The sequence below is a fragment of the Bombina bombina genome, chromosome 4 (assembly GCF_027579735.1).
Source record: "Bombina bombina isolate aBomBom1 chromosome 4, aBomBom1.pri, whole genome shotgun sequence".
Classification (NCBI taxonomy): domain Eukaryota; kingdom Metazoa; phylum Chordata; class Amphibia; order Anura; family Bombinatoridae; genus Bombina; species Bombina bombina.
In genome coordinates this window covers 655909270-655925915 of record NC_069502.1, presented here as the reverse complement: position 1 = coordinate 655925915, position 16646 = coordinate 655909270, and the positions used below count along the sequence as shown (strand labels likewise).

Sequence of the window (16646 nt, the reverse complement as noted above, 5' to 3'; positions counted from 1 at the left end):
CTTTATGAAATAGAAATTTAGGTGTTAAAATATCTGCAGTTTTACACTATAATAAATACAGAGAAATGCATAGTACTATTAATATGCTACAAAAAAAAGTACAAAAACCATCTGAAAATGCTTTACCGTTGTCTGTATAGGGGACAGAAGCTGGCAAACTTTTGGGTAGTACTAGTACATGCTAAATTTCTGACTAGGGAATGTATATGAGCAGTTTTTTTCTGATCAAAGGCTTGTGAAAATCACGTAATAGCGATCCTGGATGTGAGTCCCCACAATCTGACTCCCGCTGATATGTGAAAGGCACAACACACCAGAACTATTACTTACTGTTACCGCAATAACCTTTGTCCCGAGTGCTCTGTTGTGCTTTGTATGGATAATTCCCAAGCAAGCTGGAGCTCAGGGTCACGTGACGTCGCATAATGACGTCACTGACCCGAATCGATTCTGTTCCTCAAAACATCGATGCAGCATCGTTCAAGGCCGCATCGCGATGCATCAGGAAAACGATTATTTTTAACACCCCTAATGTATTAAAGCATATACACATATATTTATAGTAATTATACAGTCCCCTTAGTCCGCAATGTAAAGGCACTTTTTAGTGCCGTTTTTTTCTAAAATGGTATGCTCTGTCTCCGCACACTTTAAACCCTAAAAACTGCTTTGTGCAGTTATTTTTAATAAAAAATAAAGATGCTACTTTTTTTTTATTTTATTAAGGCTTTATTTTGGGGTCAATTGGGGGACATTTTTAGAATTAACCAGAGATCTGATCTCTGGGTAATTTTATGAGCACTAATTGCTACCCCAATCTCGCGGTAGCAATAACCGGCAACTTGTAATGGCATGCTATTTATCGTGCCCCCGTAAACGGGCAAATTTGCCTGTTAACTGGCACGCAATAAATTAGCACTCCACTTGTAATCTAGCCCTTAATTGCAAAGATAAATCTGGCATCGCTTCTAGTATTTTATGTAATTATAACTATTAGAAACAAAGATTAAATATGTGCATGATAGTACTAGCGAAGTTTAGGTCACACTTTTAAAGCTTAATTTTATAAGTGGTCTGTAGCAAACTAATTGCAATATGTTTAATGGTTTTAAGCATAATTATCATTAAAACAATTAACTTGTTCTGTGTGGAAAGCTGCTAATATTTTTGTTAATTTGATTAATGATTCATAACCCCTAACACTAATGTGGATATGATGACTAATCATGTCTGTGGTAATAAATTACTGAATAACTAATAATTAATTAGATTCCAAATGGCAACACCCTTCAGTCAGTAGGTGTAAAGATGCTTTTATATATGTCTCTCTCTCTATATAGATAAATATATGAACAATTCCGATATCATTTGTACGTACATTGTTTATGTTCATTTAAAGTTTTTATTCCAGCATGATGTTCTCATTAATGGCCATGGGCAAAATTATAAGTTGTGAGGCAGCATTAGTGCTTAATACAAGTTGAAAGTAAAACGTTATGGCGCGAGTGAAAGACACAGGCGTGCTAAATTCAGGACTTCGGATATTGTGATTGTGCTAACTCCTTCTTCCCATGGACTTCCATGGGGCGCACTGAAGAAATGCCTATTAGTTTTCACTCATGTGCTAACCCAACACTGTGCTACATCAACTGCGCTAAAGCCGAAGGTGTTTTAAGAATACTTGACATTCCTATGATCTTCACATAGAAGAAAATGTTCTTTATATATTATATGTGTATGTAAAATATATGTCTATACCTATGTGTATATATATATATGAATAGAAATATCTATTTAAAAATAAAAAGAGCATTTTTATATATATATATATATATATATATATATATATTTAAATATATATATATATATACCTTTGTTTCTATCTGAATATATACAGATATATATCTATATCTATCTATATATCTATATATATATATATATATAGAGAGAGAGAGAGAGAGAAAGAGAGAGAGAGAGAGAGAGATTGTGTATACAGATATATAAAAAGCTATTTCAAATACAAAATACATTAAAACATTAAAATTGAATACAAATTATATTGCATATTTCAAGGTATTTGACTGGGAAGGGCTCAAAAGTGTATATACTGTATATGTCTTCTATTTACACCTTTAAACACATAAATACACATGTATACACACACACACACATATATATATACCTTCTATTTCTTATTCTCTAGTGTAGTGACTACACTACACTAATTTATTGCAAGACTACATGATGTTTACTATTCTTTTAAGATCTAAATAGCTCATCTCTTCTGCAAACCATAACATTAATGCTGACAGTACAAGCCATTACAACTAATCCCCACATCACCAAATTTATTGCAACCCTTCATTTATCTTCTAAAAATTCAATTATTATTTAAATATTTTCCATAAACTGTACATGTTTTGTTATTGATAACATTTCAGCGCATTTCTGTTAGTATTTTGACAGTTTATATTTGGGATCTTTCTTTTAAAGATCTACTTGACACTCAGCCACTCCAGGAAACTGATGAAGACACGGTGGCAAACATTGAGTACGTTGAAATAATGTCTGAGGAGGAGAAAGAGGAACTGAAGATTGAGTTGGAAAAGGTAATATGCTGCATACCGTTATTTTCTTTCATTAGTTAGGTGAGATTGCAGTCCAGTTTGATGTATGTACCTTTTTTATTAATAAACTGATGTCTTCCAAAAAAAAAAGATGGTAAATGTCACTAAGAAAGGTGAGAACACTATTTGTTATAGATTGTTTTAAAATTATGCAGCTGAAAACATGGTTGATGAGTTTAGCCACAGATTCATTATTTATTAAAAAGATATGTGTTTGTAGAGAGAATGTATGGTAATTGTAACAGAACCTGGTCAAGTGGGTTGAAAGCCAGAGTCAAGTGAAGTAATCTGTTTTTAGGACACTTGAGATGGAAAATTTACAGTGAAAGAGAAAGTTCCAGGAGCACCGGGTGAAGATTAAAACAAAAACAACTTTATTCAGGTTACGGTATAGTGCACAGTCTGATATTACAAGTCCATGATAGAAAAGGACTACCAGAGAATGTTAGTGATCAGTGTCACGCTGCTGCTGCTGCTGCTGCGCCGCTGCTCGCTATAGCTATTGCCATAAACGCGGCGGTGGTGACTCGTTGCTATGGTCGTTACTATAGACGCAGGTGGTGCTTCATCACCACGCATGTGGTGTTGAAGCACCGCCTGCGTCTATGGTAATGACCATAGCAACGAGTCACTACCGCCGTGTTTATGTGCGGATCAGGTCCGCCAGACCTCGCTGAATACGGCGAGCAATACGCTCGCCATATTCAGCATTGCACCAGGAGCTCACAAGAGCTGCTGGTACAACGCCGCCCCCTGCAGACTCACGGCCAATGGGCCACCAGCAGGGGGTGTCAATCAACCTGATCGTACTCGATCGGGTTGATTTCCGGCGATGTCTGTCCGCCTGCTCAGAGCTGCCCTGACTACTTTGAGTACTAATTACCTCATTTTACAAACTTTCTCTGCTCTGGGATATTTCCTTTCACTCCACTTGATGCCGGGATAAGAAGACTACTGGACAAGTTTGGTTTGATAGAGGAATATCCCACGAGCATTACATTATACTTGGGCCACTGATGCAAATGAGGTTGCAAGAGCAGTCCATCTTCAGGGACAGATGTTGGGAACCCATACCGTACACTTGCCAAATGTGGACTCTAAACTAGAGACTCAAAAAAGATAAAGTAACTAGTGCCTATATGGAATCCAAGCTCACTATAAAGAGTCCCTAACAGATTCTAGGATAATAGCAGTGATGATGTATAGGAGCGCCAAAGGCTTAAGTATTACACAGGTATATAATGGCAGAGCCAACTATAAAGACCAAATCATTTCAAATGCGCTGTGGGGACAAAATTAGTGCAATTAGGCAATTAGACAAATAAACTCAGATCGATAAATCAAATGGTTGTTGGAACCTATATATTTATTTAGAGAGAACGGTCTCTCAAAATTCTCTAAACTAGAGGCTATATCTGCTATGCTCTCCTCATTGGTAGCCGAAAAGAACACTACTCCTGTTGTTGCACAGCCAGTCCCAGCTACCTGTGCTGTTTCCTCTTCCCCTGCTTCTGGAAACATACCCCTGATACCTTTGCCTGAAAATTACGATGGTGCTACTGACTGTAGGGATTTTCTTAACCAGTGCAGGCTGCACTTTTACAATGATCCTCACACCTTCCAGTCTCATCAGTCAAAGGTCATCTTTATCATTCCTTTATTGAAAGACAAGGTCCTGGCCTGGGTCTCTCCCCTTTTGGAACAGAGCGTTTAACTCCTGAACGATGCTGATGCTTTCGTTACTGCATTATCTTCTGCGTGTCGTGCCACGCCGCTCTAGCCGTTGCTAGGGGCGCAACATCTCCTTCCCTGCTCATTGTCAGGGGCATCGCCGCACGCTCCAGATGCTGGGTGGACCTCAGTGGCGTGAATCTGCGCCTATTTAAATCTTTGAAGAATGAATGATCTGTCACTGCCCAAGTATATGTGTTACTTTGTGTGCTACTGGGTGTGACAGATTGTTCTTTCTTGTGCCTCATATCGTTACTGAACCTGCCTGCCTGACTACTCTACCTGCCTTAACCCTTAAACTGCTGGATTAATTGCTGTTGCTGAACCTGCCTGTTTGACTACTCTACCTGCCTTAACCCTTACTCTGCTGGACTGTTCTACTGTTGCTAAACCCTGCCTGCCTGACCATTCTAGTAGTGTGCCCCTGGATTGCTTTACTGTTGCCAAACCCTGCCTGCCTATTCTAGTGGTGTGCCCTTGGATTGCTTTACTATTGCAAAACCCTGCCTGCCTGATGCTGGGATAATGAGTTTGGTCTGATAGAGGAGTATACCACAAGTGTTACACTGTGTTTGGGACTTCTGGCCGTGCTTCTGCTGCAAAATACTCTCTCTTGGATCTCCGCCAGAGCAATAGGACTGTGGCACAATATGCTGAGTTTTGCACCTTGGCACTTGAGACCAGTTGGGACGGCAGTGCCCTCAAGGCAGCCTTTAGGAGAGGTTTGCATGAAAGCATCAAGGACGAACGTACTTATCGTGATGTTCCTTCTTCCCTGGATGAATTTACATCACTTTGTATCAGTTTAGATTCTCGCTTCCAGGAGAGACAAGCTGAGAGAGACAGAACTCGTAGAATCCTTCCCTCTCGTCCTCTTACACAACCGGTTTCTAGACTATTCTCTACCCCTTCAGCACCTACAGTTACCTCTGTAGAGGAACCCATGGATCTCTGCTCCCTCAAGCCCTCTGAATCCGAAAGACTCACACCAGCTTAAGAACTGTGATATTCTGCTGGGAAAAGCCAATGCTTAGAGGATAATATTGGGGTACCTCTAAGTGTGGTCACTACTAAAACCCCTCACTCCTCTTGGATCCTGGTACCCGTTACCCTGACCTTCCTTCAGAATTCTGTCCACTCTCAAGCCTTCATTAATTCAGGGGCAGCTGGAAATTTTCTTGATCACCGTTTTATGATTCAGGCAGGCTTACCTCTTCTGCAGAAAAACAATGTCTCAAAATAACTACTGTGGATGGCACTCCCCTTGGATCAGGTTTAATCCATTTTAAATCAGCTCCCCTAACCCTGACTTTGGGAGTCATTCATACCGAACAGTTGCAGTTTGATGTCATTCATTCTCCAGCACAACCTGTCATCCTTGGTCTTCTTTGTCTTCGTATACACATTCCACAGTTCGACTGGGCTGAGGAACAGTTGGCCTCTTGGGGTACATCCTGCTTCCACTACTACCTTGCTAAGGTTACTCCTCTGCTCCCTCTGCTCGACATTCCCATAGCCAGTCTACAGACCCCTTCAAGCCTTCCCTCAGTATATGCAGATTTCATAGATGTATTTGAAAAGAAAGCAGCTGATGTGCTGCCACCCCACCATCCTTACAACTGCAAAATTGACCTCTTTCCTGGAGCCCCACTCCCTAAAGGGAGGACTTATCCACTCTCCAAAGCTGAAACCAAGTCAATGGAGGAGTATATTCAAGAAAACCTAGCTATAGGGTTTTTTTTATCTTTATTTGGGGAAACAAATATCAATACAGACTGATCAAATGACATTGCTTACAAGATGTCATACATGAGATAAACAAAATGTATAGATCATTACAGTTTACATATAATTATGATTAATTTCCCAAGTCTCCTGGAAGATTTGTACAATACTCTATATTATAATGAGATCATCTTTTCCGTGAATAAAAGAATAGAGTCTATTGTTGAGTCCATGTAGTTTTCCCTTTTTCTTTTTTTTTTATATAACCAAAAAAACAATATCCAACTTTTAAATTAAATTAAGCACATAAACAAAAACATAGAAACATATCTATAAAAAATAGTAGCAGGACATAGGAAGCAGGTTGATATAATGGTTTCTGGGGATGTATGTGACCATTTGTCTAGACATGGGTGCCTATGTGTTGTTGCTCTGATTTCAGTATCAGCCTAATCTTCTGGTGTTTTGCATAAATGCAAACTCAAACATTCCTGTTACCTTACCAATGTAACAGGGCTAAGGGTTTTCTCTCCACCTTCTATTCAGTCATAAGTATTCAGGTTGTGTTTAATTCGGTCTGTGATTTCCACTATGTTATTCCATTCCCCTCTAAGAGTTGCTTCTAAAAAGACTTCCTGTTTTAGGAATGGGTTTTACTATCTGACGTTGTTGGAGAAGGGGTAATGTTATGATAAGTTTTTCCCACTTAATTAAAAAGTGTCTCAGCCTGTGTTTGGTGTCTAAGTTAACGTCAAGTTGTTCAATAAACAACTGCCTGAGTTGTTTTTGTTTGAATTGAGTTTTAGTGGGGCTTTTCCTAGAGATCCAGTGTTCTAAGATACAATGCTGTGCTATTAAAATAAATAGTGTGGGGGGGCGGAGCCAACAGCCGAGGTGATCAGACATGTGTCTTCTGAGCTCCTAGGCCGTACCTAACTAAAATAACTAAATATAGAAATAAAATGAGCTAAATTTTATGTTAAATTATCTATCAGCCGATCTACAAAGCAAGGACACTCTACCTGACTCGATTTTGATTGCTAACCCCGTGTCTAGCACCCTCACTATAGAGATCTGCTACACCGAGTGAGGCCGGATACTTGGGCCTACCTCTGCTGATACCCGTCAATAGGTCTGAGCCTGAAACTGCTCTCAACATGGAGGAGACCCAGGAGCTACTTTACACCTTATTACAAGGTCTGGATCAGCAGATAACAAGCTGCTACACTGATCTAACTGACACGCTGATCTCAGTAACGTGGGGAATACCGAGAAGCCTGTCTGGAGACGCACTTAAAGAGCCCCCCTTGACAGACACTCCGACAGAACGACGCCAATTATCACTACGATGGAACGGCGCTAAGGATCTAGCTTGCCCTTCACAAGACCGATATTGCTTGAGGCCAGCTGATTGTGCAACACTCGCGGTGAATACCGCAGAAGCACCGAAACGGATACTTCAGAAGGAGGCGCTGGGGCAAACATTAGACCTGTCGGCTTCTGTTAACATAGAGGAGCCTGACTACCGCGATGGAGATTTACTGCCTACTATTCTACTGGCACAAGATTGCGTCTGGGAAACTGATGCTTCCTCCCTGTTGGAGCCTTCCGACACAGATAAGGTGCAGGCTTTTGGTTGTGCTCCCACTGATAGTGAGACAAAAGCGAGCAGAGCTGTTTCAAATATGAGGTCAGATTGGTTTTCCATGGTCGCTCCCTGCGCTCTTGTTATGGCTGCAGATTATTGCCCTCTATTGCATCAGACCGACACAGTGAGAGTCAGATGGGACGCAGACTTTGAATTTAGATCTGCGTTCATGGTTTGTGACACAAAAGTTTTTCAGTTTGGCCCCGCAACTCCCCGGCTTGTAAGAGGTATTGGTTGAAGTCTCACCTAAGGCTTATTCCTATAGCAGAAGAGGGCACTGCCCATTACAAAAGGAACAAGACTGATGGTAGTGAACTGTTGGACAGTTGTTTTTGTATTACCCTTCTGCTCTGCACACTTGTTACTACAAATATAGTGATAGTTACTAATTCAGCAGTATTTGTTTTCACTGTCTTCACCCAGGAACTTACTAAGAGATGGCATTAACAAACGCTTGATGCTCTGCAATACTGATCTATCACTAAGATACTGCCCTATATTTTTTGATCTATTTGATCTATTATATCCTAATGACGGCTCATAAGCTTGAAAATCTTGGATTGAGGGGTTAATTTGTGATAATGCTCTTACATGCAAAGCTTATTCTAAATTTAAGTTTTTCCCATATTCCCCTTCTAAACTTACATTATATCTCAAAATGTTGTTTTTACTATGTGCCAGCTCTGTCACTCACAGTAAATATAGGTGCAGTAATGTAATACAGCTACTCACTAGTTTTATACCGCATCATATTATACTGGCCTAACTTTGAAAGACTTAAATGTGCACTAAACATGCTGTTGGCACCTCATATATCTCATTTCATGAAACACTGGTACATGGTAATTTTAAAAACATGGAGGTAAAGCATAGGAGGGTACATACTCAAGCATATATGTTTCCCATGTTCCCCTCCTGGACTTACATTATATTTCAAAAATGTTGTTTTTGCTATGTGCCAGCTGTCACTCACAGTAAATATAGGTGCAGGAATGTAATACAGCTACTCACTAGTTTTATGCCACATCATATCATACTGGCTCTTATTCTGTTCAAATATTATTACTTCACACCATTAGAGCTTTTCTAGATATGTCTTATTTGGATATACATATATGTAAGCTCCTGCATGTGTTGGTACTTAAAGTATATCTATCTTATATATGAGTCAATTTAATGAGCTTGGTAGCACTCAGTTTTACTTAGACATATATCCTCATACAAAGCTGATTGTAGGAGATAGTACCTATTACACAACCCTATTTAGATGGTGCAAACTGTCGCAGTATGTTTAAAGCTTATATTATATGCCCCTGTTTAAACATATATATATATATATATGGGGCACCAATAATCTATATTGTCACGGAGGAAAACATATCTAGATATTTTATCTCTAAGTCTACCCTTACCCCTGACAATTAACCTTTTAAATACTATGAGATGTCAGCCTAGCTTCATTAGATAGCGGCGCATGGGCGCTCACTCCACCTAAATGGCCAAATTAGACCCTGTCTCCTAATACTCTCATGTTTTCTGAAATACATTTAAATTTGACCTAATTATACTTGCTGTTTTTAGCTTGTGTGTAAATGTTTTTAGGCTCCCTCTATAGGAGTACAAAAGTTTTTTGTTGTGTGTGGCTATGTTCATATTAAGGAATAATTATTATGGCCTAACTAAACTTACTCCTAGTGCCACTTCCTTCACTATCCCCATATACTTTTATCTCTAGAATGGATTAATATGGGGTTCTATAGATATCGGATTGGTTGGGACTGAGCTTGAATAGACACCTAAGCTTCTTAAACTGAGACATAACATTTTTAACTGACTTAAAATCTCTCCATATGTAAAAAGTAATGCAACGGCTCTCTTAGTATCTTATTTAAGGGTGTTGGTCAATATCTCTGTTCCATAACTATGTGATACAGTTGGTATGAATTTATGCAATGTAGTAGCCTGATATCTCTACTATGTGATTTCAAATTCAATATGAGGTTACATATATCATCAAGCACATACTTTACTGCTTCAAGGTATATTTACCACCTACTATGTATATAGGAGTATTTGAGTGTATAATATATTCAAGGTGTCATGCCCAGATTTGTTCGGTGTCCCACACTGATTGTTTATACAGATGCAATCACTCCCTCTTATTGTTGTTATATATTAACCTATTTACTATTAAGGCCTGTGTTACGAGTACAGCTCTCTACATTAGTTAAAATATTTATTACACTAAAAATCTGTGCATTACTTAAATGGTTTTTGCCTTAATACGCCTTGCTTATACCTTCCTGTGTCATGCAGCTTACTGTTCAGTCTATATACTAATATTGTAACAACTATATGCAAGGTATATTTATCGCCTACTATATGTGTATGAGTATTTGATTGTATAATATAAACAAGATGTCATGCCCAGGTTTGTTATATGTCCCACACGGGTTATTTAGACAGATGCAATCACCCCTTCTTATTGCTGTTAATTATTGACCTGTTTACTATTAAGGCCTGTGTTACGAGTACAACTTCTATAAAAAAATAAAAATAAAAAATAAAGAGCTTCTATTAGGTCTTGACAGCGTATATACTCCCCCTAAGTAAGGCAAGCCAATAGGGGTACATTCCATCTACCCCGCTATATGGTCAAGACCAACCTACTCTCACAATCTCCTGGCTCGTAATTTATACAGGGTTAAAACCATTCTACGCCCTGATAATGCCCCTATTTTAGCTAACTTCCCTTCAACAATATTGATACAATCACACCAATAAAGGAGAAGCTTATCGACAGGGAATACCCTAATTCGCTATTTATTAGATTTAATAACCCCTAGTCAGCCCTGGGACTCCCCCTCCTTGGACATTTCTAACCTCCCAGCTCATACTTTAAACCTTAAACTTTGCATACTCATATAAGGCTCCCTCCCCCCCCTCCCTCTTTCCTATACATATAGCGGTGCTTACCCGCTGAATATCCCCCCCCCCTAGATATCTCAGCCCAAAGGTGGCTGATGCATAAGCCAACTCTCCACAGCTTGACTTCTCTAACCTGGATACTCTATTGTTTATTTTCTACAGTTCTGTGGAGAGCATATATTAAACGGATAACATAAAATGAAGTTGTATTCCATTTCGCCTAAACTTATTGTCTATTTTCCAGCTTACGATTTGATAAGTAATTATATTAGTACATGTATATCTTGTTTCTCTATTTCCAAAAATTGTCAACCTATAGACAATGTATTATCTACACTTGTGTAATTTTTGCCCCAGGGCGATGTTTGCTTGTAAATTTATGTGTTAAACTTCAATAAAAAAATTATTTAAAAAAAAAATAAAAAATAAATAGTGTGAGTATTGGATGTAGGTCTTTGTGTTGAGTGTTCCAGGAGACTAGAAATACAGATTTTGCGTCTATTGAGATGTTTGTTTTAAAGGTAATGGTTCCCCAGTATTGCAGTTGAGCCCAAAATTTATTAATATGTGGGCAATCATAAAAATAGTGCTTAATTGAGGGTTTAGGTAATGAGCATTTAACACAATGATTTGGGGCGGATTGATTCCAATAGGATCTTCTGGCAGGGGTAATGTACTCTCTGCTTATTATTCTGATTTGCATTTCTCTAATTGGGGCTGCTAAGCTTGCTTTTTTAGTTCTTTCTAGACTAGTAAGAATTTCTTTAGTTGAGATATCTCCTATATCCTCCTTCTGAAGTTTGGCAGTGATGTCCTCCAATACATTTTTAGAGGTATACGTCAGGAGCTGGTGATATATAGGGATAACGAATAGTTTCCCATTTTGTAAGCGATATGTATATGAGCTATTGGGGAAAGGTCCCAGAAGTTGGGGAGTGTGTCCATTAGGGTGTTTGTATAATGTCTGGCCTGAAGATATACAAATGGAATCCACAGCACCAATTAGGTAAAAGAAAATACCTTTATTTTCACATTACATGTGGGGGGGGCTTTTCTATTTTGATAGGGCTATTAGATTAGGTGTAATTAGTTTAAATATTTGATAATTTCTTTTTTATTTTGTGCAATTTAGTGTTTATATTTTTGTAATTTAGTTAATTGTATTTAATTAATGTAATTGATTTAATTGTAGTGTAATGTTAGGTGTTAGTGCAAGACAGGTTAGGTTTTATTTTACAGGTAAATTTGTATTTATGTTGACTAGGTAGCTAGTATATAGTTAATAACTATTTACTAACTAGTCTACCTAGTTAAAATAAATACAAACTTAGCTGTAAAATAAAAATAAAACCTAAGATAGCTACAATGTAACTATTAGTTATATTGTAGTTAGCTTAGGGTTTGTTTTATATGTAAATATTTAGTTTTAAATAGGAATTATTTAGGTATTAATTGTAATTTTTATTTAGATTTATTTTAATTATGTTAAAGTTAGTGGGTTAGGGTTACATAAAACAGTTCTGTATACATAACAAGGCCTAATCTCCCCCCTCTCTCTCAGAGTGGCAGTTATCTATCACACCCCTGGACCAACCTCCCAATTCCCTGACAACTTTGCTGCCTGGCTTCCTCACTTTCTCTCTACAAATACACCTACCCTAATTCTGGGGGACTTCAACATCCTATTGACAACCCATCTGCCCCTGCTGCCTATAAACATCTCTCACTCACTAACTCCTTCGGCCTCTCACAATCCACCCTATTCCCTACCCACCGTGATGGACACTTTATTGATCTGGTATTTTCCTATCTCTGCTCTCTCTCTCTGATGTTGCCTGTCGCCCATTTCCCACCTCAGATCCCCATCTGCTCACCTTTCATCCTAATATACATGCTAAACCTACTTCCCCCCTCGCCCCGCACCAGTAGAAATCTGCACACTGTGGACCCTCCCCAACTCTCCAATCTTATTCAAATATGCCTCCCTCACACTTCCACGATATCCTGCCCTGACCTTGCTATAACCCACTACAACAATACTCTCTCCACTGCACTTGACACTCTCGCTCCGCCCCAACTTTGCAAAGCCCCATGTCGTCAGCTACAGCCCTGGCACTCCCAACAAACACGCCACCTACAAAAATGCTCCCGCATTGCTCAAAGTGCAATCCCGCTCTGAACCTGATTTCATGCACTATAAGTTCATTTCTTTCATGTAATTGGCAAGAGTCCATGAGCTAGTGACGTATGGGATATACATTCCTACCAGGAGGGGCAAAGTTTCCCAAACCTCAAAATGCCTATAAATACACCCCCACCACACCCACAATTCAGTTTTACAAACTTTGCCTCCTATGGAGGTGGTGAAGTTTGTGCTTGATTTCTACGTTGATATGTGCTTCTCAGCATGCTGAAGCCCGGTTCCTCTCAGAGTGCAGTGAATGACAGAGGGATGAGAAGGGAGTATTACCTATTGAATGCAATGGTCATCCTGATGGGGATCTATTTCATAGGTTCTCTGTTATTTGTCATAGAGATTCATCTCCTACCTCCCTTTTCAGATCGACGATATACTCTTATATACCATTACCTCTGCTGATTCTCGTTTCAGTACTGTTTTGGCTATCTACTTTATGTAGATGAGTGTCTTTTGGTAAGTAGGTTTTCCTTTATTTAGACACTCTCAGCTATGGTTTGGCACTTTATTTGTAAAGTTCTAAATATAATGTTTGTACTTCTATTTGCCATGATTCAGGTTTATCAGTATATTTCCTTTTTGCAGACTGTCAGTTTCATTTTTGGGAAATGCATATTAAAAAAAAAAAATTCTTACCTGGAATTTTCAAATTGACATTATTTCTAAATTGCGTGCTGTTAGGCTTGCGGGTGCGCAAAATGCTATAATTTATTGTTTGTTGACGTATTTTCATAATTTCCGGCGTCTTAGTTGGCGCCGAGAATTTTCACATAGTTGCGTAATCTATGACGCTCGTGTTTGTTGCAGACGTTCTTGACCCCAAAAAATATTTTGTCAGTTGTGGGTATCATACTTGGCGTCAGATTTCTGACATTATTTAAGTCTTTATTTCATTCTGCTTCTGGTTTTCAGAGGCTTATTTTGTTTGCATTTTTTTACCATTCCTGAAACTGTCATTTAAGGAAATTGATTTTTTGCTTTATATGTTGTTTTTTCTCTTATATTTGCAAGATATCTCAAAAACTGTTCCTGCATCAGAAAACACTGTTGGATTCTTGATGACTGATATCAGTCCTACCAAAGCTAAGTTCATTTATTTTAATGTTATGCATTTTTATCTTTAGCTATGGTTTGTAATAAGTTATCATGATACATTTTTACATGCAGAGTCCATCAGTATTAATGCATTATCTATTGCTATTCTTTTAACATCTAATGTACAAGATATACCTAGGAATTTATAGGATTATTTTTCTGATTCTATTCTAAAGGTTTTGTCTGCCATCCCGTCTTCTAATACAATGTAAAGGTCTTTTTTAAACTTCTCATTTAGTTGATGAATTTTCAAATGACCGACAACGTACTGAATTATCCTTCTCTAATGAGGATGTATCTGATTCAGAATATCTTTCATCAGATATTGACACTAACAAATCTACTTTTTTACTTTTAAATTACATTCGTTCTTTGTTGAAAAGGTGTTGATTATATTGGATATTGAGGAGACTAGTCCTTTTGATTTTAAGACTAGCTAACATTTAAATTCTGCTTATTAACCTCCTGTGGTTTCTTCAGAGGTTTTTTTCCAGTTCCTGATACTAGGGAATGGAATAGGCCTGGTACTTCTTTTATTCCTTCTTTAAGGTTTTTAAATTGTATCCTTTGCCAGCAGTTAGTTTGGAGTTTTAGGGAAAGATCCCCAAAGTTAATGGGGCTATCTCTACTCTTGCTAAACATACTACTATTCCTATGGAAAATAGTATTTATTTTTAACTTTATTCAGATGGGAAACTTGTATCTTATCTAAGGAAAATTATTTTATTTTCAGGTCCTTTTCTTAGGCCTGCAATTTGGCTGATGTTGCAACTGCTTCAACTTTTTGGTTGGATACTTTAGCACAACAAGTATCGGATTGTGATTTGTTTAGCATTGTTAAGTTGATTCAACATGTTAATAATTTCATTTGTGATGTCATTTTTTTTATATTTTCACAATTGAGGTTAAATCTATGTCTTTAACTATTTTAGCTAGAAGAACTTTGTGACTTAAATCTTGGAATGCTAATTTTATTTCTAAAATCCAGATTTTTATTTTTCCAAGGTAATAAATTATTTGGTTCACTATTGGATTCAATACTTTCAACTGTTACTCTGGGGAAGGGAGTTTTTTTGCTTCAAGATTAAGTTCTAAGAGTAAAACTTAAGCTTATATTAATTTTTGTTCTTAATAAGGAACGGAATCCTAATTCTTCCCCAAGTAACATGTTTTTAATTGGAAGCTTTCTTCAAAATGGAATGAATTCAAACCATTTAAAAGATCAAAGTCAGCCCCCAAATTTGCATGAAGGTGCGGTCCTTATTCCAGCTTAGCTGGTAGGGGCAGGTTAAGACTTTTCTAAAGTTGTTTGGTTTAATTCGGTCCAAACTTCTTAGATTGGGGTACAGAATAGGATTCAGAGTAAGACCGCCTGTGAGAAGTCTTTTTCTCTCTCACATATTCTAGCTATTCCAGTAAAGGCTCAAACTTTCCTGAAGTGTGTTTCAGACCTGGAGTTATCTGGGGTATTCATACCAGTTCCGTTTCAGGAACGGGGTCTGGGGTTTTATTCAGAACTATTCATTGTCCCAAAGAAAGAAAAACTTTTGAATTGTCATGTTAGAGTACCATCTTTCAGAATGGTGATTATAAGGTCTATTCTGCCTTTTGTTCAGCAAGGGCATTATTTGCCTACAATACACTTACAGGACTCATATCTTCATATTCTGTTTTCATTCAGATTATTTTCATTGTTCTGTGATTCTCTTTTTTAGACAAGCATTACCAATTTGTTGCTTTTCCTTCTGGCCTAGCGACAGCTCTAAGAATCTTTTCAAGGTTCTCAGTGTTTCCTTATTTGGACGATCTCGTGGTACTTGCTCAGTCTTTTCATTCTGCAGAATCTCATATGATTCAACTTCTGTTGTTTCTTCAAAGACATGGTTGGAGGATCTTTTTATCAAAAGCTCCTTGATTCCTCAGACAAGGGTCACCTTTTTTAGGTTTCCAGATAGATTGTGTCAATGTCTTTGTCTCTAACAGACAAGAGACAATTATATTGGGTTCAGCTTGTCGGAACCTTCAGTCTCTATTATTTCCTTCAGTAGCTATATGCATGGAAGTTTTAGGTCTCATGACTGCAGCATTGGATTAGATTCCCTTTGCTCATTTTCATATGAAACCTTTCCAGTTTTTAATGCTGAATTAATGGTGCAGGGATTATTCTAGGATATCACATTTAATATCCTTGAATCCCAATATTCAACTATCTCTGACTTGGTTAGATCACCATCATATAGCTCTATGGGTCTCTTCGGTTCATCCAACCTGGACCATGATCACAACAGATGCGAGTCTTTTAGGTTGGGAAGCTGTCTGGGGATCTCTGTCAGCACAAGGGGTTTGGAAATCTCAAGAGGCGAGATTACCATTCAATATTTTGGAACTCCGTGTGATTCTCAGAGTTCTTCAGTTTTGGCTTCTTTTTGAAGAGAGAGACGTTTATTGGTTTTCAGACAGACAATGTCACAACTGTGGCGTATGTCAATCATCAGGGTGGGACTCTCAGTCCTCAGGCTGTGAAAAAAGTATCTCGGATACTTGCTTGGGCAAAATCCAGCTCCTGTATAATTTCTCTGGTCCATATCCCAGGTATAGACAATTGGGAAGCGGATTATCTCTTTCATCAAGCTTTACATCCGGGAGAATGATCTCTTCACCCAGATGTGTTTTTTCAAATTGTTCAGATGTGGGG

The 16646-nt window shown here is 38.1% G+C and overlaps 1 protein-coding gene across 1 annotated transcript in view; it reads left to right on the top strand.

Moving 5' to 3' along the window:
- The first annotated feature begins 1581 nt into the window (after positions 1–1581).
- TPD52L1 (TPD52 like 1) overlaps positions 1582–16646 on the top strand; it is a 202365-nt gene continuing 187300 nt past the window's right edge. The window contains exons 1-2 of the mRNA XM_053712141.1: positions 1582–1621; positions 2494–2609. Coding sequence (XP_053568116.1) covers positions 1582–1621; positions 2494–2609 — 156 coding nt within the window. The remainder of the gene's footprint in view (positions 1622–2493; positions 2610–16646) is intronic.